This window comes from Clupea harengus, chromosome 20 (assembly GCF_900700415.2).
Source record: "Clupea harengus chromosome 20, Ch_v2.0.2, whole genome shotgun sequence".
In the NCBI taxonomy this organism is placed as follows: domain Eukaryota; kingdom Metazoa; phylum Chordata; class Actinopteri; order Clupeiformes; family Clupeidae; genus Clupea; species Clupea harengus.
The window spans coordinates 131,333-157,406 of record NC_045171.1 but is presented as its reverse complement, the minus strand read 5'-3'; the positions used below and the strand labels follow the sequence as shown (position 1 = coordinate 157,406).

Sequence of the window (26,074 nt, the reverse complement as noted above, 5' to 3'; positions counted from 1 at the left end):
ATTAAGGGTTTTAAGATTGAGTCCCTTCTTGACTATGGCCAACTGTGGCAGATATCTATATTGGTGATAGTTGACATGATGAGAGAGACGGCTACATGTGGAGTTGTTTTGTAGAGGAAAATACGTAGAGGAAAGGAATTATCTTGTTAGCTGGCTAGCTAAACACGTTAACTCCACTTTCTCATATTGGTGACTGGCAGAGGTAGCATGTAAAAATAGTTATATATTAATATAAGTCAGTATACTATGATAAAAGTCAGTACTGTTTACAACTCTACATTCATGGAGACTTTCCGGCCGTCGTTGGCCACTATTGCCATTAAAATACGTTTTGGCAGAGCGGATTGCAATCGTATAGTGCTTGACCACATGACAGTACAGGTGTAAATGCACCTAAGACATACTGAGGACGGATTGTTATTATATAACACAATGTCAAACTATATCAGTATACACAGTCTTGTCTCATTCTATATCTTGTTTGAAAAATAAACTGGTATACCGATATATCTCCTAACCCTTCCTAGCAGTGAATCCTACATCTGGAAATCATGGTTAGAATGTGCTAAGTGTTCAATGTGACGACTGAACAGAGGTTCAGAGAAACGCGGGCACACTGGGTGAGTGTGTTAGCCATCGTTCCTCTCACTGCTTAGTCAATATAAGTGAATGTTTTGTCACTGCTATTCTTATGTGACTTTTACCAAGCTAAGCAAGTTAAAGTGACAAAAGGTGGAAGGTGAACTTGTGGCTAATTTTACCTCAGGATCTCCAGTTTGCATTGTTGATTTTTCAGTTGGTCAGCAAGGAACTTCACTCCTGAATCTTGTATCTTGTTGTTGGTCAGGTCTAGCTCTTTCAGACTACAGGAATTGGAGCTGAGGACTGTGGTAAGAGCTAAACAGCTTGCCTGTGTTAGATTACAGTTGTCCAGCCTAAGATTAAAATAATATGAGACACTTGGTTATCATTTTTCCACATACAATCCACAAACATAGTGTCCATCCCTACTTCATGCAACTTTTAAATGGTTAGTAGCGCTCACACCACAACTACATGGCATGACGTAATGTTCAATAAACTGGGGTTAATACACGGATGCGGTCAATACATGGGTTTGTTTTATAAAATGTAATTCAATGCTGTAATGTAATTTTATATACGGTGCCATTAATAGTCTGGAAATACAACAGCTATACAGGTAAACTTGAGATTAAACTTAAAAACGGCCTTACAACACCACTATATCAAAGTGTGGTGCAAGATTGAAAGTTTAAAATGACATGAGGAAGGCTGAAAGCAAACAGCTTAAGCCAGACCAGAAACAATAACACACACCAAGAGTTTGGCTCAGCCTGTGAAGTAAAATTAGCAACACGTATTCCAAAACTAGGAACATAATAGCCATGTTTCCACTATCAGGCCAAATGTGTGCGAACTACTGCGTGCCAAAGCCAGTTCCACTGTTCCGGGGCTCTATCGTGCCTCCTCCAGGGCCCTGATTACTATTGTTTCTAATAAAAATGTGCAAAGGTAGCTTGATTAAGTATGGGAGAACAACCTACACGCTTGTCATTTTTTTGATAGATATCTGTTCGGTTGACAGGCATAAAAGCTAAGAAATATGGAGTTGCACAACAACCAGGGTGTACAACCAAAGCCTGTTACAACTTAACCATTTTTTTTGTTTTGCCCTAAGTTATAAACATGATGCTGGTAGGCTATATAGACACAGTCATGCATGTCATGATCCACAACAATCGTGGATCAAATATCAACATATTATACAAAACACAGCTGCCATGAACACAATATGTATGGATATTTAATTACCATCACATTCAGAATGGATGATTATTAAAGCTGATTCATTGCAAGCAATGAAGGATTAGCATGTTATGCTAACCCCCCTCGACTGGTGTGCTTTAAACGTGGGCTATGTATTTCACTAACTGAGACACATTAGCATGCTATGATATCTAACAGGAAACTATAACTATGCAATATATATAACCTTATAACGTCTCCGGCAGGTTTAAGACAATTAAGTGCAATCTACTATCGGCTTGATAGTAATAATGCGAATGTCTTTTGTTCTCGTGGCTTAAGGGACCCTGGCCATTAGCGCTGGTTGGTCCGAAAATAGACCTAGCTCACACTTGCCCGATAGTGGAAACGCAGCTATTCTGAGCTGATCACTGCAAAGCTATCATCAAACAGATCAATTATAGTTCCTGCATTATCATTTATTCATAAACATAGGACAGAAAGATTTCAGACATACTACAGAACATGTGAGAAGAAAAATTATAATATTATAACTTCTAGTAATACATTTGAACAATGCATGTTAAGAAGAACAGAAAGAAAACTACCTGCCTAAGATACTCAAAATTAGTTGTTATGCATGAAGAGGAAATATTATTTTCCAACTAGACATATGGAAAACATGGCAACACTCACTTAAGTGTCTTCAGTTTGCAGTGAGAATCCCCCAGTAGAGCACAGAACTGCTTTACTCCTGAGTCTCCTGGTTTCTTCTCACTGAGATCCAGCTCTGTCAGGAGTAAGGGGGTTTTACCCAGAACTGAAGTCAGATAAGCACAGGCTTTATCTGCAGCATCACTCTTCAACAACCTACAGAGAGAGGAGGAATATGTTTACATCAGACAAACAACAAATCAGACAAAATAACAAATCAGACATAATAACAGCAAATTCAATGTATTAAACATTTAACCCTCCATAACCTCATAATATCTGTAATCTCAAGTATACTTTCAGTATTGAATGATGTTGCCAGTGCTTTGATTTCTTTCTTCATTTTTAAATGCGTTGTTCACATTCTCTCACCATGGTGTCATGAGCTGTGAATTTTCTTTTAAAATTATTTAAATTATCAGTTGTATTTGTTAATATTCTCACCTCATTGTCTTCAGTTTACATTGTGGGTCATTAAGTAAATTATGTAAAACAGTGATCAGCTTCACTCCTGAGCCTCCGGGGTCATTCCCTCTCAGGTCCAGCTCCTCCAAGTGTGAGTGGTTTGATTTCATAGCTGAAGTTAGAATAGCGTATCCATTTCCTGTTATTCTACAGTCTGACAGTCTAAGAGAAAGGGGACATTTCATTGATGAATCGGTTTTAAATTGCTGTCGATTAACTGATTACTGCTATTAACAAATGTTTTTGGTGTGGTTCATACTTTTATTGTTTTCCAAAAACAATACTGTATATGGTTTGCGCTTTCAAACCAACACTACATATACCAGTCAGTATATGTAAACCAGCATTTAATGAATGTAACATTTTCAGATGATTTGTTCATTATTGAAAATAACTTTCTGTCTGTTTCATCAGTTTCTGCTCATTAATATTTTTTTTACTTACAGCAGTGTCTGTAGTTTACAGTGTGGATTCTCCAGTAGAACAGAAATCTGCTTCACTCCTGAGTCTCCTAGTTTATTCCCACTCAGATTCAGCTCTGTCAGGTGTGAGGGGTTTGATCTGAGAGCTGAAGTCAGAGCAGTACAGCCTTCTTCTGTTATACTGCTGTCATTAAGCCTGGAGAGAAGAGAGAAGGCAGAAAGCATTTGTTCATATCTCAGTTCTCAAACGAGGGCCTCCACATACTCAGGGTGGTCCACCACAAAGCCAAAAAATAAAGTCACAAGTCAAAAGTCATAACACGTTGAGGGAAAAAAACATAAATAAAATTATAGTATTTTCAGCATTACGGATCCGATGGTGGAGAGAAGAGGTGCACCTCCTTTCCAACAAGTCCCAGCACCCTTGAATGTATCTTTGTCTACAGTGCAGCACTTGAATCACTACCAGTCAACAGCTACAGGTCACCAAATCTTACAATTCTCCTATTTTTCATGACCATTTCCTAAACACACATCATGTATATAACATGACTAGTGAGAAAATAACTTCTAGCAAAACACCTTAAAATGCCTTTAAAAAAGGAAATAGAAAACAACTTGGAATATTTGGAAATGTCACCCTCCAAGTAGATGGATGAAAACATGGCAACACTCACTTCAGTTTCTTCAGTTTGCAGTGAGAATCCCCCAGTAGAGCACAGAACTGCTTCACTCCTGAGTCTCCTGGTTTCTTCCCACTCAGATCCAGCTCTGTCAAGAGTAAGGGGTTTGTACCCAGAACTGAAGTCAGATGAACACAGGCTTTCTCTGCAGAATCATTCTTCAACAACCTACAGAGAGAGGAAGAATATGTTTACGTAAATAACCATTCATTAACTGCTGATAAATGCTGATACAATCTTCCTAAATATTTGACTGAGGTATCAGGTCAGATCCCAGAGAAAACATAATTTCATCTAATTACAAAAACCACAAATCAACCAAAGACAGATCATACATCTCAAATATCTCAAATATGGTTTTCAGTGCTCAATCATGTTGACAGTGCTTTGGCTAATTTCTGTATATTTTAAATCTGTCGTTTACATTCTTTCATGACAGTGTCACAAGTTGTAAATTTGGTGTATAATTTGTATTAATCATAGTATCTCACCTCAGGGTCCGAAGTTTACAATTTGGATCAATAAGTAAATTGTGTAAATCAGTGATCAGCTTCACTCCAGAGTCTCCAGGGTCGTTCCCTCTCAGGTCCAGCTCCACCAGGTGTGAGGGGTTTGATTTCAGAGCTGAAGTCAGAGCAGCGTATCCTTCTCCTGTTACACTACAGTCTGACAGTCTGGAGAGGGGAGATAACTTCTTATTGCTATTTTATATTCAATTGCTAACAAACTATTTATTTGAAATGCTGCAAACGAATTGGCTACTGTATATAAGTAAGACATTATATCATTGAAATTGCACATTATTGATATATGTTTCTTCCAAAGAATTTAAAGCCAAATGCTCTGATTTTAAAGGCATACAACTTTATTTTCATCTTGCTTCTCAGACAAAGAAATTCTGTCATCAGATTGCGAAGAAAGTGTATATTGATTAGCCAATGAAAAATCCCTTTATATTTTATATTAAAACTACACTGTAGATGATGATACTAATAATCTGATTGCTGTTGTACTTCATAACTCACTCCAGTTTCTGCAGTTTACAGTTTGGATTCTTCAGTAGGACAGAGATATGCTTCACTCCTGAGTCTCCTAGTTTATTCCCACTCAGTTTCAGCTCTATCAGGTGTGAGGGGTTTGATGTCAGAGCTGAGGTCAGAGCAGTACAGCCTTCTTCTGTTATACTGCTGTCATTAAGCCTGTAGGGAGAGAGTGAGAAGGAAATTAAATCAAGTCTGATAAAATGTGTGTATAGTATAGTGAGTTTCACGCTGATTATTGGAGTCAAAAGCAATGCAATCTCCATTAGTCCACTTATTATATGCTCTGTATATGTGGCCATAATATTTTATTCCCGCATTTATTTTCTCCCATTTTTCCTTTGTGTCATTTAATTGTTTACTAAAACCTCTAGACTCGAGATGTCTGGGTCGTTGAGACATTTGGGTCGTCCCTAGAGTTTCTAGGGACTCTGGGGGCCCAAAGCTATAGTCTGAGTATGGGCCCCCAAACCCTACCGTCTACACATCTACAAACAGTATCTGTTCAAGAGAACCTTTTAGTTTTAAAACGACAGAATAAAATGCATACTATACTTGATGTAGTGACTCATGAGTAGAGGAAGAGGTGGAAAGTGAAAGAACCTTTAGAAATAATTATATATTGCCATAATTGTGTGTGTGGACACCTTATATAGAATAATGTAAGAAGATATGTTAGAAGGCAAGTCACTGTCATCTTCATATTGGAATAATATAATTATATAGTAGTCCTGTCTGTGGAGACATGTAGGGCTACTTATTGGGAAGCATTAAGAAACTTAAGCAAATCTCCTTCAGAGAAAATAGTTGCATTTACTCAGCTAGCTTTAAAGCAGCAATAAGGAGTTCTGTTCCAAAACTAGCAAGCTAACAACCTAAAAGGCATGCAAAAACTTTGCAAACACCACCAACAGTCCAGTTGACATTGATAGAAGCTTGCCAACACACTAACTGGTGTCTTTTGGCAGTATAGCTGACAATGTCATGCTGTGAAAGCTTTTCTTCCATTTTTGCAGGGTGTTCCAGCCCGGAACACAGAACTATATAAAGCATATCCTGGATGGCTAGTGGGAAACACACAGGTATTCATCTGTCCTTCACATGACCATATGCTATCAAAATGAATTTGAGGATGGTACCAAAACTAGTTGCCTATAAAACCATATCTCAAAAAGTCTCAATTGTTGCATAGTGTTACTTTGAAACCTTTTTTTAAATTTTGTTTCTGTGTTGTAATGGCACTACTTTATGTGCGGCGCGCATTGATACATGTATTGATACTGATATCATATGTATGTGTGAACTATGTCAGTTGATGAGTTCAAGAGTTATGAACAAGCAGCAGGTTGATGCTCTCGTATGAATTGATGATTTACCTTAATAAACCAGTCTTTAGAAATAACTCCCGCTGATTATTTACGTTCTGTAATACTACATGGTGTCAGAAGTTAAACTGGAAGATGGCGAAGTTTCCACCTCCTAAACACTTTGATTTCACTCATCCTCAACTGTGGCCAGAATGGCGCCAAAATTTCAACGCTTCAGGATAGCAACGAAATTACACAAGGAAACGGGAGAGGTACAGGTCTGTACACTGCTCTATTCGTTGGGGAAGGAATCGGAACACGTTTTCAAGACATTTGAATTTGATGCGAGGGGTGATGAGAATAAGTCCGAGACTGTGTTGAGCAAGTTGGACAATTATTTTGTGCCTAAAGTGAACGTCATCCACGAACGAGCCCGCTTTCATCAATGCATTGGCAAGAGTGCAGAGGAGTTCATAAGAAGCCTGCACAAAATGGCGGACACATATTCCTTTGCTGAGGCGAAAAATGAAAATATTCACGACAGGTTAGTAGTGGCATACTGGACAAAGAACTCTCTGAAAAGTTACAATTGACACGCGACTTAACTCTAGACAAAGTTGTCGAGTTAGTAAGACAGTCGGAGCAAGTGAAAGGACAAATGCCCGTGCTAGCAGTAGCACACAGCTCAATGAAGTTTCTAAATGGGGGCAACGTTCAGCCAAGCCAGATCGCCACCAAGTTCAGCTTAAGGGGAACAACGCAAAACCAGCGCAGGATAAGCGAGGAAAAGGATGCTACAGATGCGGGAAACTTCATGCAAAAGGTGACAGATATCCAGCAAGGAACGCGGAATGCCACACTTGCAAAAAGACAGGACATCTAGCTGCAGCTTGACGTTCGTTCATTGTCAACGAGGTCAGTGAACATGCAAATGGTGACAGGCAGTGCCAGACACCATTCCTCGGTGAAATCACACAGGTGAAGGATTCCAGTGATGCATGGTCTGTAAAATTACCTATTCAGGGCACTTTTATGAACTTTAAGATTGAAACAGGGGCGGATACGAGCGTCACATCTGAAAAGACTTTTAGTCTAATGGAAAACAAGCCCAGACTCAAGAAAGTTAGCACTGCACTAGATAGTCCAGGGGGTAGGCTGAATTGTCTAGGCTATTTTATAGCAAACACTCAGCGGAACCAGAAGCAGTTCAGGTTCAAGGTGCATGTGATTAGTGGGGATGGCAGCCACCTTTTAGAGAGAAATGTTGCTGTGGCTATGGGCCTAGTGAAACGCATTGCTGAATTAAAAGAGCATACAGTAAGACCACATATCCTAATGATGTAGGAATTCTGAAGACAAAGCCAGTAAAGATAATGCTCAAAGAAGATGCGTTTCCATACAGTGTGTCAACGGCAAGACGTGTGTCTGTGCCTATGCTCTCTAAAGTTAAGGCAGAGCTAGATCGTATGATAGCCTGTGGCATCATCACTGAAATTAAAGAGCCAACTGAGTGGTGCGCATCAATGGTAGCAGTGCCAAAGAAAAACCAAGAACAGATTCGGATATGCGTGGATTTAAAGAACTTAAACCGAGCAGCGAAGAGAGAGAAATATATGCTTCCCACAATTGACGACATTCTGCCCAAGCTGGCTCATGCTAAATTCTTCTCACTGCTGGATGCTGCAAGTGGTTTCTGGCAGATACCACTGGACGCTGAGTGCGCCAAGTTGACCACGTGTATCACCCCGTTTGGAAGATTTTTCTTTAACAGACTTCCTTTCGGAATTACAAGCGCTCCAGAAATCTTTTAGTGGGAAATGACTGAGCTTTTGAAGGACTTAGAAGGCGTTGTAGCTTACATGGACGACATATTGATTTATGCAGAGACTGCCGAACTTCATGAGGAAAGACTCAAGAACACCCTTGCAACGTTAAAGAAAGCAGGATTAAAGCTGAACCACGACAAGTGCATGCTACGCCAGTGACGGCTGAAATACTTGGGCCATTGCATCGACGAGGATGGAATTCGGCCGAAGTCACCAAGCCACTAACAGACCTGCTCAAGACTGAGGTAATGTGGGGGTGGGGTGCTGCACAAGAGGAGGCCTTTAAGAGAGTGAAACAGTTAGTTTCAGAGGCCCCTGTTCTAGCATTCTTTGATGTTAGAAAAGACACTGTAGTCAGTGCAGATGCAAGCAGTTATGGGCTGGGTGGGGTCCTACTGCAGTCACATGATGGACAATTTAAGCCAGTAGCTTACTGCTCAAGGACCATGACAGATGCTGAAAAGTACTACACGCAAATTGAAAAAGAATGTCTTGCTGCAGTCTGGGTATGTGAGAAATGTACAAGGTACTTGTACGGCCTGAACACATTCACTTTGCAGAGTCACCACACACCACTCGTTCCACTCATTAATTGTAAAGACCTAGACACAGTGCCTATGAGATGTCAGAGACTGTTGATGCACATGATGAGGTATAACCCAACAGCTGAGTTTGTTTCAGGGAAGCAGTTGCTTGTAGCAATCACCCTTTCCAGACATCCTCAACCAGAGATGATGCAGGACATTGCTGAGCTGACCAGTGAGCTGGAGATGTACGAACAGGCTGTTAGAGAGTCATGGCTCTCTCCCAACAAGCTTGACATGGTCAAACAGCACACCCTCCAGGATGAAGAGCTGCAGTTAGTGAAACGCTACGTGCTTAGTGGGTGGCCGCAGTATTCAGCAGACGTGCCGCTAAAGGTAAAAGACTTTTATGCACACCGTGACCATCTGACTCTCACACAAGGGCTAATGTTGTCCAACAACAGAATAGTGATACCCCAGGACATGAGAACCGAGATACTGCAACTTATACACGATGGCCACCAAGGCATTGTGAAGTGCCGTGAGCGAGCTAAATGTAGTTATGCCTGGCATAAGCAAACGCATCCAGGAGACAGCACCTGCCGTGTATGTCAGGAGATCAAACCTACTCAGAGGAGGGAGCCTCTCATCTGCACGCCACTCCCGAGCCACCCATGGGAGAAGGTGGCAGCAGACATGTGCCAGTGGAAAAAGGAGAACTTTCTTGTAGTGGTGGATTACTTTTCAAGGTATATTGAAATTGCTCACCTTACTAGCATGTCTGCCGTTACAACCATTGCCAGCCTGAAGAATATGTTTGCCAGGTGGGGCTGCCCAAAAAAACTGATTACTGACAATGGGCCCCAATTTACAGGGACTGTTTTTGCAGAGTTTGACAAAATGTTTGATTTCAGGCACACAACCTCAAGCCCTCACTATGCACAGGCCAACGGGGAAGCAGAAAGGGCTGTGCAGACAGCCAAGCAGATCCTTGGACAAGCTGACCCGGCCTGAGCTTTGTTATCCTACAGAGCCACGTCACTGCAGGCAACAGGAGCAAGCCCCGCACAGCTGATGCTGGGCAGACAGATTTGCACTACACTTCCTACCTTGGAGGCGAACTTGCAGCCTGCATGGCCAGATCTTCAGAAAGTGCAGCAGACTGACGGTCGCGCTAAGCTGCACTACAGTCACACCTACAACTCCAGGTACAAGGCCAGACCGTTACCTGAACTTCAGTCTGGAACCCTTGTTTCAGTAAAGCTAGACAACGAGAGGGGATGGCAGAAATCTGCTACAGTGGTGCAGAAGTGCCACACTCCACAGTCATACATCATACAGGCCGAGCATAGACAGTTGCGGAGAAACAGGCACCTGACACACCTACCCACGGAGATCAAGGTCCAGTCACTCTCAGTCTCACTGTTTCCACAGACTCAGAGAAGCAGTGGCAGAGCGGTGAAACCGCCAGACAGATATGGGGAATATGTGTAGTAAGTGTTTTGTTGCAAGTGTTATGAGATTGACAATGCAAAACGTTTTAAGGAGTAAAATGCCATATGTGATATTGAATATGCAGTATGTGATATTAGAATAGAAATGTGTTATGACTTCCATGTTTAAAGTAATATGTTTCAGAAGAGCTGACCAGGTTGAATTTAAACTGTTTTAGAATCATTAATGTTCTACATGTCTTAACAGACTCAAAGAAAGGGAGATGTGTTGTAATGGCACTAGTTTATGTGCGGGGCGCATTGATACATGCATCGTAACTTTATATTCATTAGGAAAGTTGATGAGTTCATGAGTTATGAACAAGCAGCAGGTTGATGCTCTGGTATGAATTGATGAGTTACTTTAATAAACCAGTCTTTTGGAAATAACTCCCGCTGATTATTTACGTTCTGTAATACTACAGTTTCTACTGCTCTAATCTATTTATCTGTAGGGACAAATTAAACTGCCAAACCAACATATTCTCTCTGAAAATGTTCTTCTTCCCCTCCCATCACCTGTGTTTTCATGTCCAGTAGTATGACGATAGTTGTGTTTTTTTACGGTGTTGCCGCGCTGAAGCCTAATTATGAAGCTCCTGCAAGCTAATGGTACTGGGACCCCTGTCATTGTAGTCTCCTGCATGGAATCATAGATTTCAGAGAGGAATTTTTATGGAATTGGACTAACGTAATCAGCTATCCTTGCGGCCTCCTCAAATATGCGTACCTATTGTACAAATCCCCCAAACTGTGCTGTGGAAAAGTGTACCAGTATATATATTTGTATGTCTCAAAATACATTTCATACTGTTATTAAATAACTAAGCTTGTGTCCGCGAGCCATGCTAATGCTTCATTGTTCAAGGTAGACCGTGCCTGAGGACCAGGGCACTGGTACTTGGTGCAGTCGTTTATAATCTGATTGGCAGTTTAGTCTGGGGACCTACAGGGGCAGTCTGGAGCATCACACAAGTTCATCTTGTGCATGTTAGCTCGGAAGCGTCCATGTCCTGTTCTGCACCTGATGAGTCGTAACCAGGAGTTTCTGTCAAGGGTGTGTCTTGCAGGCCTTGTGGTCGGTGTTGCAATCTAGCCGTGCAGTCTGGTATCGGCTGAGCCCCACTGTTTGGTCCATTGGGTGATGGTCCAGGACCCAGTTGGATGACCATTTGCCTCATGCAGCAGACCCCAAAGTCTTGCAGAGAGTAGTGCCCTCAACGGTAGGCGTGGTGGTGGGTCGTTTGAGTTGATGTCATGATGGAGCTCTGCATTGAGCTCTCTGTGCAAGGTTTAGACAGTCTGCTTCACGGCGGATTGCTGGTGGTGGGATTCCACTGAGCATTGGTAGGTATGAGGTCGGTGTGGATCTTATACATCCTGAAATCATCTGCATGCTGTTGTTGAGAGCAGTGTCGAGCTTGGTGGTATGTGGGAATTGCACCAAATAGGTGCACAGTACTCTGCTGTTGAGTAGGTCAGTGCTAAAGTAGCAGTTCGAAGTACAGGGAAACTTGCTCCACACAAGGTTCCACCGAGGGTGCATGAGGCTGTTTCTTGGTTCCACCTTGGCTGTGACTTGCTTGAGGTGTTGTTTATAGGTGAGGCTTCTATCCAGAGTAACACCCAAGTACTTTGGTGACTTTTCAAATGGAATTTTCTGCACATTTGACTTCTAGTTGGATGCTGGCTGGGCAAGATGGAAGTTGCTGCTGATGGTTTTGGTTTCATTCATTTTCAATCGCCATTTGTATTTGTTCAGATTAGTAAGATCATTTGTTAAGGTGTCACTTAGTGAGCTAAAAGAGGTTCCTGTAGTTAGAAGTGATAGTAACCCAAAGAGTATGTATGAAGGGACTCACTAACTATGGCCATTAGAAGCACGTTTAACAATGTTTTCATTGCAAAACATGGATTTATATTAATTTACTTTCTTCCAGTGGTCACAACACTGATCCTAGGCAAAATTCTAATTAATGTGGAACCTGTAGAAGATGTTAAAAGACAGGCAGAAATATCTAAATACGGTGTTGAGTTTAGAAGCTAACATTTCTGTAACATCATCATCATCATTATTTATTCAGGGAGAATTGACTGAGCACAGGGCTCTTTTGCAGCAATGCCCTGATCGAGGCTACATAACACAGAAGAACAATAAATAAACAAACCATAACAAAACAAAACAGACAAAATAAATAAACAAAACACATTAAACAACTCAGAATTTAAGTATAAAAAATATATATAGTTACATATATTTGTTTTCAGGGAAATCTGTTTCAAAAACACTTTGTAGAAGTATTGAGGAAGGCTATTGTTGATATAAATCAAAATCCCTACATTATTTTTCCCAGTCTGCAGTGTGAATCCTCCAGTAGAGCACAGAACTGCTTCACTCCTGAGTCTCCTGGTTTCTTCCCACTCAGATCCAGCTCTGTCAGGAGTAAGGGGTTTGTACCCATAACTGAGGTCAGATACACACAGGCTTCCTCTGCAGCATCACTCAACAACCTGTAGAGAGAGGAGGAATATGTTTATATTGATAACAATTGTTCGTTAACCATCTGCTTCTACAATCTTCCTACAAGGCTCACAGGTGGGGGAAATTAAACAGTTAAAAGAGAGGTTTTTGTTGTAGAATGAGCATTTTTAATGGACCATCTCCTTATTGTGGCTGAATGACTACAATAAACTTCAGATCGACACATACAGCCTTTTGACTCTTGATTGTGGAATTGCAAGAGAGTGGCTGGTTTTTGCAGAGAAAAACTCTTCTATTAAAACCGTTTAAGGTTATAAAATATTTCCTTACCTAACTAGCTAGTTAGCTAGCATATCAACCATAGCAACCAGGAAACACAACATTAGCCGCCAAATTTAATTTCTCAAAATTAGCTCATCAATAAAGGGCATTATTGGGTTCAAAGTAGTGGTCTGATATCTGGCATTTTGAGTTAATCAGCCTGCACTCCCATCGGCCGATTATCAAAAAATATTTATCAAAAGAGAGATTTTTGTTGTACTTTCAGAAAGTGCTTAATACAAGATGAGCATTTTGAATGTATGTTAGGCTTAGCTGAATGTCTGATATTTTGTCAACTACAGCCTGAGCCTGTGGGAACATGAACGGACGGGAAAAGATACAACAGCACTCCATCCACACTGTAGGCCCAGATTAAAGTCTGAGCTCCTCTGGTTTGCTCTGGTAGAGTGAATGGGCCACCATGCACCAAATAAAGAGGATATTTTGATTGTTTTTCATTATTTTGTTTGTCTGCATGCTTGTATGTGTGTGTCTGTATGTGTGTGTGTGTGTGTGTGTGTGTGTGTGAGTGTGTGTGTGTGTGTGTGTGGGTGTATGTGTGGTGTGTCCACCAAGTCTTGGTGTGTCACTAAGTATTATGTAATGGTTTTCATATGAACTACTTTAAAGGAAGCTAAAGAGGGAATAGAAGCCTATAAAATGTAGCAATAAAAAAATCATTTTTTTCCCTTTGCAACCTAATTAGCACTGTTCATCTGTACATCACAAACTAAGTGACCCACTAAATTAGAGAGGGGTTTCAAAAATACTAATTTACCATAATTTTCTGACTATGCAGTTTGATTGATTGATTGGTTGATTGATTTTTGCAAAATTTCTGCTGCCCTGTGGTTAATACTCTGGGTGTGTCCTATACAAGGGAATGCATTGTTCTGCCTAGTAGCTAGTAATGAGCACAGTTCCTCTGCCAGATAAAGCGTGAATGGGTCTCTTTCTCTCTTTCCCTCCCTCTTTCACATGCAAGACACATCAGGTAGATAACACATTTTCATTCAGTGTACCATAATGATAAAGTAAGGAGTGTCATGTAATCCTACCAGACTGTATTTATCAGGATGCTATGGACCGCAAACCTCCGTAAGAGTTGTGCTGAGTCTCATGCCAGTTAACCTGGCAATGAACTATCCTAAAACTTAAAGTAGAAAAAAACGCACTCTCAAGCTTGTCTCATTGCTTATTTTGACCAGTTTATTCACAGACGCGTTTCGGCCTAAGCCATCGTCAGTGTGTAGTGTTAACACCAGAATGGATGCTTTTTATCATAAAGGGGTTAAGGGTCAAGGGTTACAAGTGAATCACATGACATCAACAGGTGAGCTGCACCTAAGGGTGCACAGATTCACAACATGTTCGCACACAAGGTACGGTACTTCAGACTGTACTAAATAAATTGACAAATCAAGTAGGCTTAACAAAAATACAAAAATGCAAACAGAATGATTTAGGTGGTAATGCAACAACCACTTCAGCCCCCTCTCTTATAGCATCCTAATACATAATTAAATAATATGCTCCACATTACTCATGTGCACAACCCAGTGAATATATACACATAATACATGAATAAACTGGTCAAAATAAGCAATGAGACAAGCTTGAGAGTGAGTTTTTTTCTACTTTAAGTTAACAGTTTTTTTCACTCGCACCCAAAATCGCCTTTATTTTGGAAGTAGAGCGCGCCTATCCTTACAAATAAATTAACTATCCTAGCCATGTCTAGCTTAGGAACCATCTTAACAGGTTGTTGTGTCTACAATGTGTGTAATATGAACTCATTTTAATATGAAGTGAATAAAAGCTTGTGTTAATAGTGAGGGTTTCTACCCAGCATAGCTATCTCTAGCTTAAAGAACCAGCTTAACAGTTTGCAGCTGACATTAAAGGCCCCGTCACACCATAACGTTCTGGTCAACGTTCTGACGTTAGAGGTAACGTTGGTAATCGTCAATGGACGCTGGTATATCGCCAGAAGAGCGTTGTGTGGAACTGGTGACGCAGGTAATCGTCGGTAATCGTCGGTGATCGGCGGAGAACGCTGGTCCAAAAAACAAGTTTTGAACATGCACAAAAGTTCTCATGGAGACCAGCGTTCTTCAACGTCTAATTTTAAACGCTGGATAACGATGAAGAACGTTTTGACTAACGTTGCACGCGTTTGGCTATCGTTAGTCAGTCGTTACCCTAGCGTTACATGGTTGTTATTAATCGTTTGCTTTGCAGTGAACGACTCACTGGCGACCTGTCAACGACCACTGAACGGACCCCTAGCGCACGCAGCAAGTGACTAACGTCAAACGAACGTCATATGGCATCCAATTAGCGCCATTTGAGCGTTTCCCGAACGTCCATGCATGTGAGTAGGGTAGACTGAGTACAGTTGAGACATGTGTACAGTTGATACACCCGAAATATCTTATGTGCGCAGCAATCCTGAGACGTGATTTTTAGTTTGCACATGTCTACTAACGACCTCTTTGATCCCGGGAAATTTGAGCACCTAACCCATCTCCCGTACGAAGATACCAGCGAAAGTTTTTTCACCAAGGGAAGATCTTGATTTTATCATGTCCCTTCTACAATTAATATGTGATCAACAAACGCAATTTACATCATTGCAAATGTTATTCTGTGCACTATAAATCTACATATTCCATGCTATCATGTCATGCAAGGTCATTGCATAATCTGGCGAAAAGCGTGAGGTGGTCAGCGGAGTACAGTTGAGACACAATGTCCCGCGATAAGCAGGTTAGAAGTCAAAGTTAGACAACAAACAAAGCAAATGAAAATAAAATGTTATATTTTTTATATTAGAACTGTCCTATATTAATGGGTGTCTTTTCAAACATGAAAGTAATAAGAATGATTTATCTTGGGGTCTAAATAAGCAAGGTGGGAGATCGGGTACAGTTGATACAGCTTGATTGTGATATAGCCTGTATTTTCAATCCTTGGTCAGTCACCATCAATGGGTGTCTCAACTGTACTCAGTCTATCCTATACAAACCGATGCTTTTTAAGTTCAGTTGATTTTGGGCTACCGTAGAGAACACCCACTATGGAGGATCCAGAAAGACTAAGGAGAGTATATATGCTTGCTTATATACTCTCCTTAGTCTTTCTGGATCCTCCATAGTGGGTGTTGGCGGCATGATGTTCACTGTTCAGGACAACTGAATCCACTGATTTTCCAGCGTTTTATACCCGTTTGACCATAAAACCCACACGCCAGCAAAACGCTATTCTGTCGTTATTCACACATTAGTCTCACGCTCAACACGCTCGTCTAACGTTGACTAATTGTTCGTCGCGCGCCAGTGAAACGTCATTGCGCGCCAGTGACGCGTCATCACACGCTAATAGTTTTCAGGGGTGTCTAACTTGGTCGCTGTTACACGCTCCTCATGCGCCAGTCCCACGCTAGTCATGCGTCAGTCCCACGCTAGTCACACGTTAGTCACACGCCAGATGTGTCCACCTCGCCTTAGAACGCTCGAAATTGAACGATTAGAACGTTCAGAGAACGTTGACCGGAACTTTATGGTGTGACGGGGCCTTAACATGTGATGAGCTCATGCAGCTTCATATTAACACAAGCTCATATTCACTTCATATTAAAATGAGTTCTGTTTTGGAGAGGGAAAGGTCACTCTGAAATTATAACTATGTAGAAGTGAAACCACACACACTTTCTGAATGCTAAACCCACATATGTATAGCCAACACCTACGTATGTTTACAAGGTTCAGAGTTCAAAAGTCTCGGTTCAAAATCTTTACAATGTTTTTTTGGACAAATTCTGAGCACCTCTGAATGTTTTAGTAAGGGTGTGTTTACAATTGATTTAAATAACATTTTATTTTACTACATTCCTTTTACTCTCATGTTATTATTTGCTGAGGTCTTCTAGAATATAATCATATATGCCACTTGTGCATCAATACTTTTAGTTAGGGGAATTATACAAAAATATCAAGGCATGTGAGACTTCCTAAAAAGGTCACAGGCCTGTGTCCCCTAAGGGTTAAGGGGACCTGACCTGATGGAGGTGTGAAAGAGTTCTCATCTCTCCACTGGCCATGTCAGAAGGTCTTTAAAGGCCCTTGGCCTCATGAATAAAGGCCTTTTGAGTTATTTGGTCACGGCTGGAGCTCTTAACCCATTTGCCCTGTGTAAGCAGATGGTTCCAGTGCCAGATTAAGCCTCGGCTGGACCTAAGGCACATTTTGCAATTTTAGAGAATGGCCTGAACTATTTAAATTAGATCTTGGGCTCATGGGAATGGACCGCAGACAAAAGATGAACTGATTCATGAACAAAATATTTAAAAAATATTTAATGTGAAAAGAAACTACTTTCAAACTAGTTTAGTCTATACAATTTGCGCTGTATGGATATATGCATGACAAAATCACGCACAGATTTGGCACTTTGCAGACCTTAGATTGTAACCTTGCAAACTCTTCAATTACGGAACTGTCCAGTTCCAGTTCTAGGAGCAAATCACTTTCAATGCACAAAAGGGCTGCCAAAATGAGCGTTCTTCTGAGCAACTGGTGGCCATCAGTGCTAAGTATATTCGGAGAGCCAAAGTTTGATTTTTCGCGGCATGACCGGTTAGTAAATTCTTTATTATATGGCATTTTTCTCTCCTTTCATTTTGTAAAATTCTCACGTCACAATGTATCAGGTGTTGCGTAGCAACCAATTACTTGCTGACTTCAAGTTACAATGACTTTCTGTTACGTAAACATTACGGTAGAGGTTAATAAGTTGTTTATTATATGGCATTTTGCTTTGCATTGTAGGACTCAGGATTTTTAAAGGATGTTTGAAAAACTTTGCAAGCAATAACATTCAATACATTTGTTTCAATTTGACAGCACTGTTAGCTAGCTAGCGGAACGTGGGGAATGGAAAGTTAATCTACAACGTGTTCATAGAATGAGTAGCCTAATTAGCATTCCGAAAAAGATTTACATCTACAATTTTCCTATCAGCACATTAGGCTACACATCAGCATTCTATACAAAGATATTCATAATAAAAGTTAAAATAATCAGTACATTCAAATAGGTCGGTGTCAATATTAAACAATACATTTAATGTGTGAAAAGTTCCTAGCAAACTTTACAGCTAATCAGTGTGTCTATTTACGGAACCTCGTGATCTATATCTATGAAATATAAATAAACGTTCTGCCCATTGATAAAACTGTGCCACAACCATCACAATACATACAAACATACAAACATACAAACATACATGGAATACGTTGAAGTTCTCAACATTCATTACATTTTCTAATTTTAAGGTTAATGAATTGTGAGGGGCATTTTGTACAGTGGACTACCTACCCCAGACAGGCATACCGCTGTCTGGGTATGGCAACACCACATGAATATAACCTGCAGACCTGCAGTACACCACATCTCCAAAGGTGGCTTCAAAACACCAACACTGACTAAACTCGCTCAAATATGGTGAAACTCATATTATTGTCATATTATTTTCAACTCCGTTACAGTGGCGCACCTTGAAAATATTTCCGAACATTTTTGTTCCACACATTTTTGTCTGGCCCTAAGGCGCGTGCCTTGTCTGTAATCCAGCACTGGATGGTTCGTAGACTTCACGGCTCCAAGATAATAATTTGATACATATTTATGAAGGGATGGAGCTATGGGGTGACACCCCTTGTTCTAGGAAAGGATAAAAACCTTTAATGTTACAATGGCTGACAGAAGAGATTTAGGTGAAACCCTTGAGTGAAATTTACGTCTCTCTCCTCTGATGTATATCATTGCAAGATTAAAACCTGAATCTTTGGCTGATCAGACCTCAGACTGAGTCCCCGACAAATCTTTTGGTCATACAAAATAGCCATCATTAGCTAGCATATCAACTAGATAACCATAGCACCCAGGAAACACAACGTTAGCTGCAAAGTTTAATTTCTCAAAATCAGCTCCCAAATAAAGTATATTCTTGGGTTCAAAGTGATCCCAACCACTTGCGGGTAAATGGCTTCACATAGACATTAAACAATCCTGCGATAAAAAATGGGACATCAACGGAGCAAGGGCTTACTGTGATATCAATGTAATGTTAGCAAGTGGAGGGGGTTACTGGAGATGTTACCCGAACACGATAATTTAATGGTTGCAATTCCCACTGCAAGCATATCATCAGATTATGGTTCATGGTACTAGGTCGCCAGGGGGATCAATTAACAATTAGACCTAAACATTAAGCATCCATTCAAACACCACACCAAATAAATGCTCAAGAAATGGTCTTCACTGTGAGGGGGAATGAGGTATTTGTGGGTGTGTGTATGTGTGTGTGTGTGTTTTGCTTGAAATGCCCATCCCTACTTCATACAACTTTTAAATGGCGCTCACATCACAACTACATGGCATTACAACGCTCAATAATTACATAGAATGCTGTAACTACATATGGAACGGTTATTATGTTTCAGACCTCCTCTGCCTCCATCCCTCTAACACATGGATGCTTACTGCACATCATAATCATAATAATCACTCCAGCAAGGCCTTATATTATTATAATCTTACCAAAGCAAATTAGGCATCGCAGTGGATGAAAGGGGATTAAAGTGTTGAGTCAAAAATGTAATCTCTGGAAATTTGTGAAATGTTAAGGCTTTGTTGTGAAGGGACCGGCATTTGAGATTTTATAGTTAATAAGAATATGCCATAGACTGAGTTTCCAATATATAGTATAAAACGAATTACTATTAGATGCAATATCGTAAATTAGTTATATCTTAAATATCTTAAATTCCGTCCTGGCAATATTATCATTAGAAGTGTTGTTAGCTAACAAAATGCTGTTACCTGATTTTCTTTAATTTACAGGCTGAGTCCTTCTGTAAGTCAAAGAGCAGCTTCACTCCAGACTGTCCAGGGTCGTTCCCTCTCAGGTCCAGCTCCACCAGGTGTGAGGGGTCTGATTTCAGAGCTGAAGCCAGAGAGGAATATCCTTCACCTGTTATTCCACAGTCAGAAAGTCTAGGGAAAGAATATAAATTGGCCAGTTTGGATGTAAGAACAGCATAACATGAACATTTGATATTTAAAGAATGAAAGCGAGCCCAGGCTGTAAATGCGCTCACGAGAGAGAAAAAAAGAAAGTACCGTGAAAAAGCTATGCAATCAACCCATAGCAGTGAAACTATGATCTGCCATCATACACGTATTCACCATTTCACCTAACCACTGAGAAAGCAGTAGACAAAGCACCATTTTGCTTTCATTTTGTCTAAATAGTGCCAGAGATTTATTTCACAATCATAAAGATATCTTAGCAGGTAGGGTAATTGCTAAAGCAAATAAGCTTGAGTTAAATTACTGTTTTAAGTTGTGCTGTTGTGTGTTGTGCTGTGACTGGCTACTGTGTTAACACTAAACCTCCACTTCCTCATGGTAGCTTCACTAGCTAACAGTTAGCTGACCTATTGCTGGTGCTGAAGCTGACAACTTTTGGAGCTATATTTTACCACAAACTCCATCCAACATGATGAATACAAGTTTAGTTTCAAATAGCGATTAAGGGTTTTAAGATTGAGTCCCTTCTTGACTATGGCCAACTGTGGCCGTTTCCATGCAGATATATTGGTGATAGTTGACATGATGAGAGAGACGGCTACATGTGGAGTTGTTTTGTAGAGGAAAATACGTAGAGGAAAGGAATTATCTTGTTAGCTGGCTAGCTAAACACGTTAACTCCACTTTCTCATATTGGTGACTGGCAGAGGTAGCATGTAAAAATAGTTATATATTAATATAAGTCAGTATACTATGATAAAAGTCAGTACTGTTTACAACTCTACATTCATGGAGACTTTCCGGCCGTCGTTGGCCACTATTGCCATTAAAATGCGTTTTGGCAGAGCGGATTGCAATCGTATAGTGCTTGACCACATGACAGTACAGGTGTAAATGCACCTAAGACATACTGAGGACGGATTGTTATTATATAACACAATATCAAACTATATCAGTATACACAGTCTTGTCTCATTCTATATCTTGTTTGAAAAATAAACTGGTATACCGACATATCTCCTAACCCTTCCTAGCAGTGAATCCTACATCTGGAAATCATGGTTAGAATGTGCTAAGTGTTCAATGTGACGACTGAACAGAGGTTCAGAGAAACGCGGGCACACTGGGTGAGTGTGTTAGCCATCGTTCCTCTCACTGCTTAGTCAATATAAGTGAATGTTTTGTCACTGCTATTCTTATGTGACTTTTACCAAGCTAAGCAAGTTAAAGTGACAAAAGGTGGAAGGTGAACTTGTGGCTAATTTTACCTCAGGATCTCCAGTTTGCATTGTTGATTTTTCAGTTGGTAAGCAAGGAACTTCACTCCTGAATCTTGTATCTTATTGTTGGTCAGGTCTAGCTCTTTCAGACTACAGGAATTGGAGCTGAGGACTGTGGTAAGAGCTAAACAGCTTGCCTGTGTTAGATTACAGTTGTCCAGCCTAAGATTAAAATAATATGAGACACTTGGTTATCATTTTTCCACATACAATCCACAAACATAGTGTCCACAATCAAGTGTGTACTCACACCACGATGATCTGTTTATTCAGTATTTTGTCAAATATTACATGAGACCTAAACAAGTAAACACATGATTTGTCTGTGTATAATGACAATACATTACATTTGGAGTTCATAGCTGCCTCATGTACCATTGAAAACACATGTTTACAATCCATAGTGATAGTTGTGGTACTCCACTGCAATCTTACGTAAAGGCCAGTGTCATTAGTTTTATTATTGTCACAGAGGCAAACAATCATGTACTGCATGAAATATAAATGTACCCAATAAAGATTGTACTTACAAGGCTTTTGTGGCTGTTTTGACCACTGGCAGGAGTCTGTTTAGACATTCATCTGACTTGATGAACTTTTTCAGGTCAAACTCTTCCATCTGCTCTTCCGATGTCAGCAACACAAAGACCAGAGCCGACCACTGAGCGGGGGAGAGCTGGGCGCTAGAGAGACTTCCAACCCTCATGTGGTTTTGGATCTCCTCCACCAGAGATTTGTCATTCAGCTCATTCAGACAGTGGAACAAATTGATGGATCTCTCGGCAGAAGGATTCTCTTTGAACTTCTCCTTGATGTATCTGACAATTTCCTCTTTGCCCTGTGAGCTGTTTCCTGTCTGCGTCAGTAAACCTTGTAAGAGCTTCTGATTGGACTCCAGTGAGAGACCGAGAATAAAGCGGAGAAAAAGGTCTAAGTGTCCACTGTCACTTCCCAAAGCCTTGTCCACTGCGTTCTTGAGCAATCCAATCACTGTGTCACTTTCTTTCTCCGGTGAGGTGTCCGGGTTGACAAAAACATTTCTTCTGTCTTTGTCGATACACATGTGTGCATATAAAGCCGCAAAAAACTCCTGGATGCTCAGATGTACAAAGCAGAATGCAGTGTCTAGAAACACCCCCGAGTCCTCTTTAAAGATCTGTGTGCACATTCCTGAGTACACAGATGCATCCTTCACAGTAATGCCACACGCTGTCAGGTCGCTTTCACAGAAGATCAGATTGTTTTGTAACAAGTTTTGAAAGGCCAGATGTCCCAGAGCCATAATGCTCTTTTCATCCCACTCTGTGCCCAAATCATATGTCTCACCATACTTCTCAGTCTTTCGTCTGGTCTGAAAGATCAGAAAGTGTGAGTACATTTGTGTCAGTGTCTTCAAGGTTTGCTGTTTGTCAGTACTGGCTGCTTCCTCTGTAACTTCTTTAGCCTCTGTAGCTTCTGTAGCCTCTGTAGCTTCTGTTTCCTCTGTAACCTCTTTAGCCTCTATAGCCTTGTTGGCCGCTGTTTCCTCTGTTTCTTCCAGTATTGTTTCAAGAACAGTGGCTGTGATCCAACAGAAGACTGGGATGTGGCACATGATGTAGAGGCTCCTTGATTCTTTGTGTCTGATGTGCTCTAGGACTCTGTCAGCCAGTTCCACATCTGTGATTCTCTTTTTGAAGTACTCCTCTTTCTGTGTGTCATTAAACCCGCGTATCTCGGCCACCTGGTCAATATAGTCAGGAGGTATGCAACTGGCTGCTGCTGGCCTGGAAGTGATCCATATGAGAGCAGAGGGAAGCAGATTACCCTTGATGAGGTTTGTTAGAAGAACATCCACTGAGGTTGGTGCGGTTATGTCAGACCAGATCTCATTTGTCTGGAACGCAAGAGGATGTCGACATTCATCCAGGCCATCGAACACGAACAGGACTTTGGACTTCTTATTTTTGGTAAACATCAATCCTTTTGTCTCTGGGAAAAATTGATGGAGAATGTCCATAAAACTGTATTTCTCTTTCTTCAAGTTCAGCTCCCGGAAAGGAAGTGGAAAAATCAACTCAATGTCTTGATTTGCATGTTCTTTTACCCAGTCCAGAATGAACTTCTGCACAGAAATGGATTTTCCAATGCCAGCGACTCCCTTCGTCAGCACAGTTCTAATGGGTTTGTCTTGTCCAGGTAATGGTAGAAAGATATTGTTGCACTCAATCAGTTTCTCTTGTGTTTCTGGACTTCCAGTTGCTATCTCAATGTGTCTCAATTCATGTTCTTTATTGACTGCACCAATTCCACCCTCTGTGATGTAGAGGTCTGTGTAAATCTTTTCAAGGAGCTTAGAGTTCCCTTGCTTTGCTATTCCTTCAAATACACAGTCATTCTTCCTCTTCAGATGTGATTTAAGCTTAGTCTGACACATCTCAATGGGACCTAATGAATATGTTCAAAACAAATATGTGGAGCATTACGACACCATTTGAAAAATCATATTTGGAGTAGATATACATTATTTCCTACTGTGCTGTGAGACAGAGATAAGGTATGATGCAGTGAGTCAAAATTTGATCTGTAAATCTGATCTGTGCAATCTGTATAATAGTCTGAGATATATATAGAGATAAATGATGAGCATTTCTGGTCTCTGAGTTCATATTAAATGGATTTCTCACATCTCTCCAGAGTATCTGCAAGGTCATTGCGGTTCATCTTCTTCAGGAAGTGCAATGTGATGTTAAGAGCCCCCTCTCTGGCACTGTAGTTGTCGTCTGCTCCACTGTATTTGGTAGTTTCTTTTTTCAGAAGTTTCTTGAACCTTTCCAACTCCTGCTTCATAAATGCCATTACTTTTTTCTCAAGATCCTTTGGCAAAACACAGGGAGGTAATAAAGAGAAGGAATAAATGGGACAATTTCATTCAGATAATTAAGGATGATCACTTTAGCCTAATTTAATAAAATCAGGAACAATGTAATTCACATCATTAAGGATGATCACTATAGCTTAATTTAATAAAATCAGGAACAATTTAATTTACACCATTAAGGATGATCACTTTAGTCTAATTTAATAAAATCAGAACAATTTAATTCAATTTAATTAAGGATGATCACTTTAGCCTTATTTAATAAAATCCGGAACAATGTTATTCACATCATTAAGGATGATCACTTTAGCCTAAATCCTGCAAACAGTTGAAAGCGAAAGAAAGCCTAAGAGGAATGTACACATTTACCCCCAGCATACGGTCTAAAATCATTATTACACCGACATGAAATAGTTTTGGTCTTACAGAGAAGATAAAGAATAAATCTTCATGAGACTTCTTCTTGAGAGCCAGATCTTTCATGCCTTGAGTTTCCTTGTGCACACAGCAGTGCTTCTTCAGCAGTTTTCTGGAGAGTAGAGAGAATGACATTTTATATTGAGTGGTGCCATGCAAAATTACTGAGGGATCAGACTCAGCTAAAATCAATGACACTTATTCAGCAATTATAGTTGTATTGTATGACGTTTCTGATTCTGGACAACTTATAGTAACACTATGGAGTTTCTGGAGCCGCCAGGTAGGGGGCTACTTTCTGCTGGACAATTCAGTAGCTAAGTTTAGCCGCTAGCAAGACATTTTGTTAGCGATGTCAGCAAGCTTGTTATAACACGCTTGGACATTGATGCTAGTAATAAGTGCTCTCACGTTGGCTTCTTTGTAATGTTATTGTGATGTTGGTTACCTTGCCAACAACTTTCCTTACACAGTCAACTACCAAGCAAGTGCAGCTCAAGACAAAGCAAGACAGCAAATAAGTTATTGAATTGTCCAGCAGAAAGTAGCCCCCTACCTGGCGGCTCCAGAAACTCCATAGTCTTACTTTAAAGTATAACATTTAGTAATGAAAATGATGAACTACAGTGAATACTGGAATAACGATCAGATAGCTATATATTTACTTATTCTAACAAAACTGATTAACTTCAAAAATAGAAATAACTTCCTTAAAATAACACTATGGAGTTTCTGGAGCCGCCTGGTGACAGTATATCATTTTATACCATATATTATGAGACCCAGTCTTGTATTTGGTCAGTCAAATGAAATAGGTTTAATCTTGAAAGAGGGGCAACAGTGGTACAGGAGGTAGAGAAGTCGTTTAGGAATCAGAAGGTGGCTAGTTCGATTCCCTGTCGAAGTGTCCTTGAGCCCCTAATTGCTCCTGATGTGCAGTGTGCCATCAGTCTAAATGTAAATTGTGTATATGTAACAGGGTCTAATATGCTTCCCTGAATTTCCCTCCCTTCATGGGTTAATTCTCTAGCACGCTCAAGGTGCAAATTATTGGTTCCCAAGTTTATTTAGTTACAATGTTTTGAAGTGGGCGTGATAAAGTAGTTATCTCTGTGTTCTTCCTTTCCTCTGTCTCTTTCCATGGATGTATGAGACAGAGGTAGGTATACATCCTAAAAACACAGGCTAACAAGTTAACTAGCCTACATGTGTCTATATGGTATAACTTGTTTTGTACATAGTATTTTAAGTGGCTTGCCTGATTTATGTTGACAGGAGCTGAGCGACTGGCTAGTTTCTGTTTGAGTGATTTTATTTTCTTCTTTTACATGTATCAGAGAGCAATAAAACGTGCGAATACCAGGTCGGTGGCTGTGTTT

The 26,074-nt window shown here is 40.4% G+C and overlaps 1 protein-coding gene across 1 annotated transcript in view; it reads right to left on the bottom strand.

Annotated features, from left to right (window-relative positions):
- Positions 1–26,074, bottom strand: part of LOC116225261 (ribonuclease inhibitor-like) — a 167,498-nt gene that overhangs the window by 63,163 nt on the left and 78,261 nt on the right. The window contains exons 4-5 of the mRNA XM_042702779.1: positions 3,391–3,564; positions 762–935 (exon numbers count right to left, since the gene is read on the bottom strand). Coding sequence (XP_042558713.1) covers positions 762–935; positions 3,391–3,564 — 348 coding nt within the window. The remainder of the gene's footprint in view (positions 1–761; positions 936–3,390; positions 3,565–26,074) is intronic.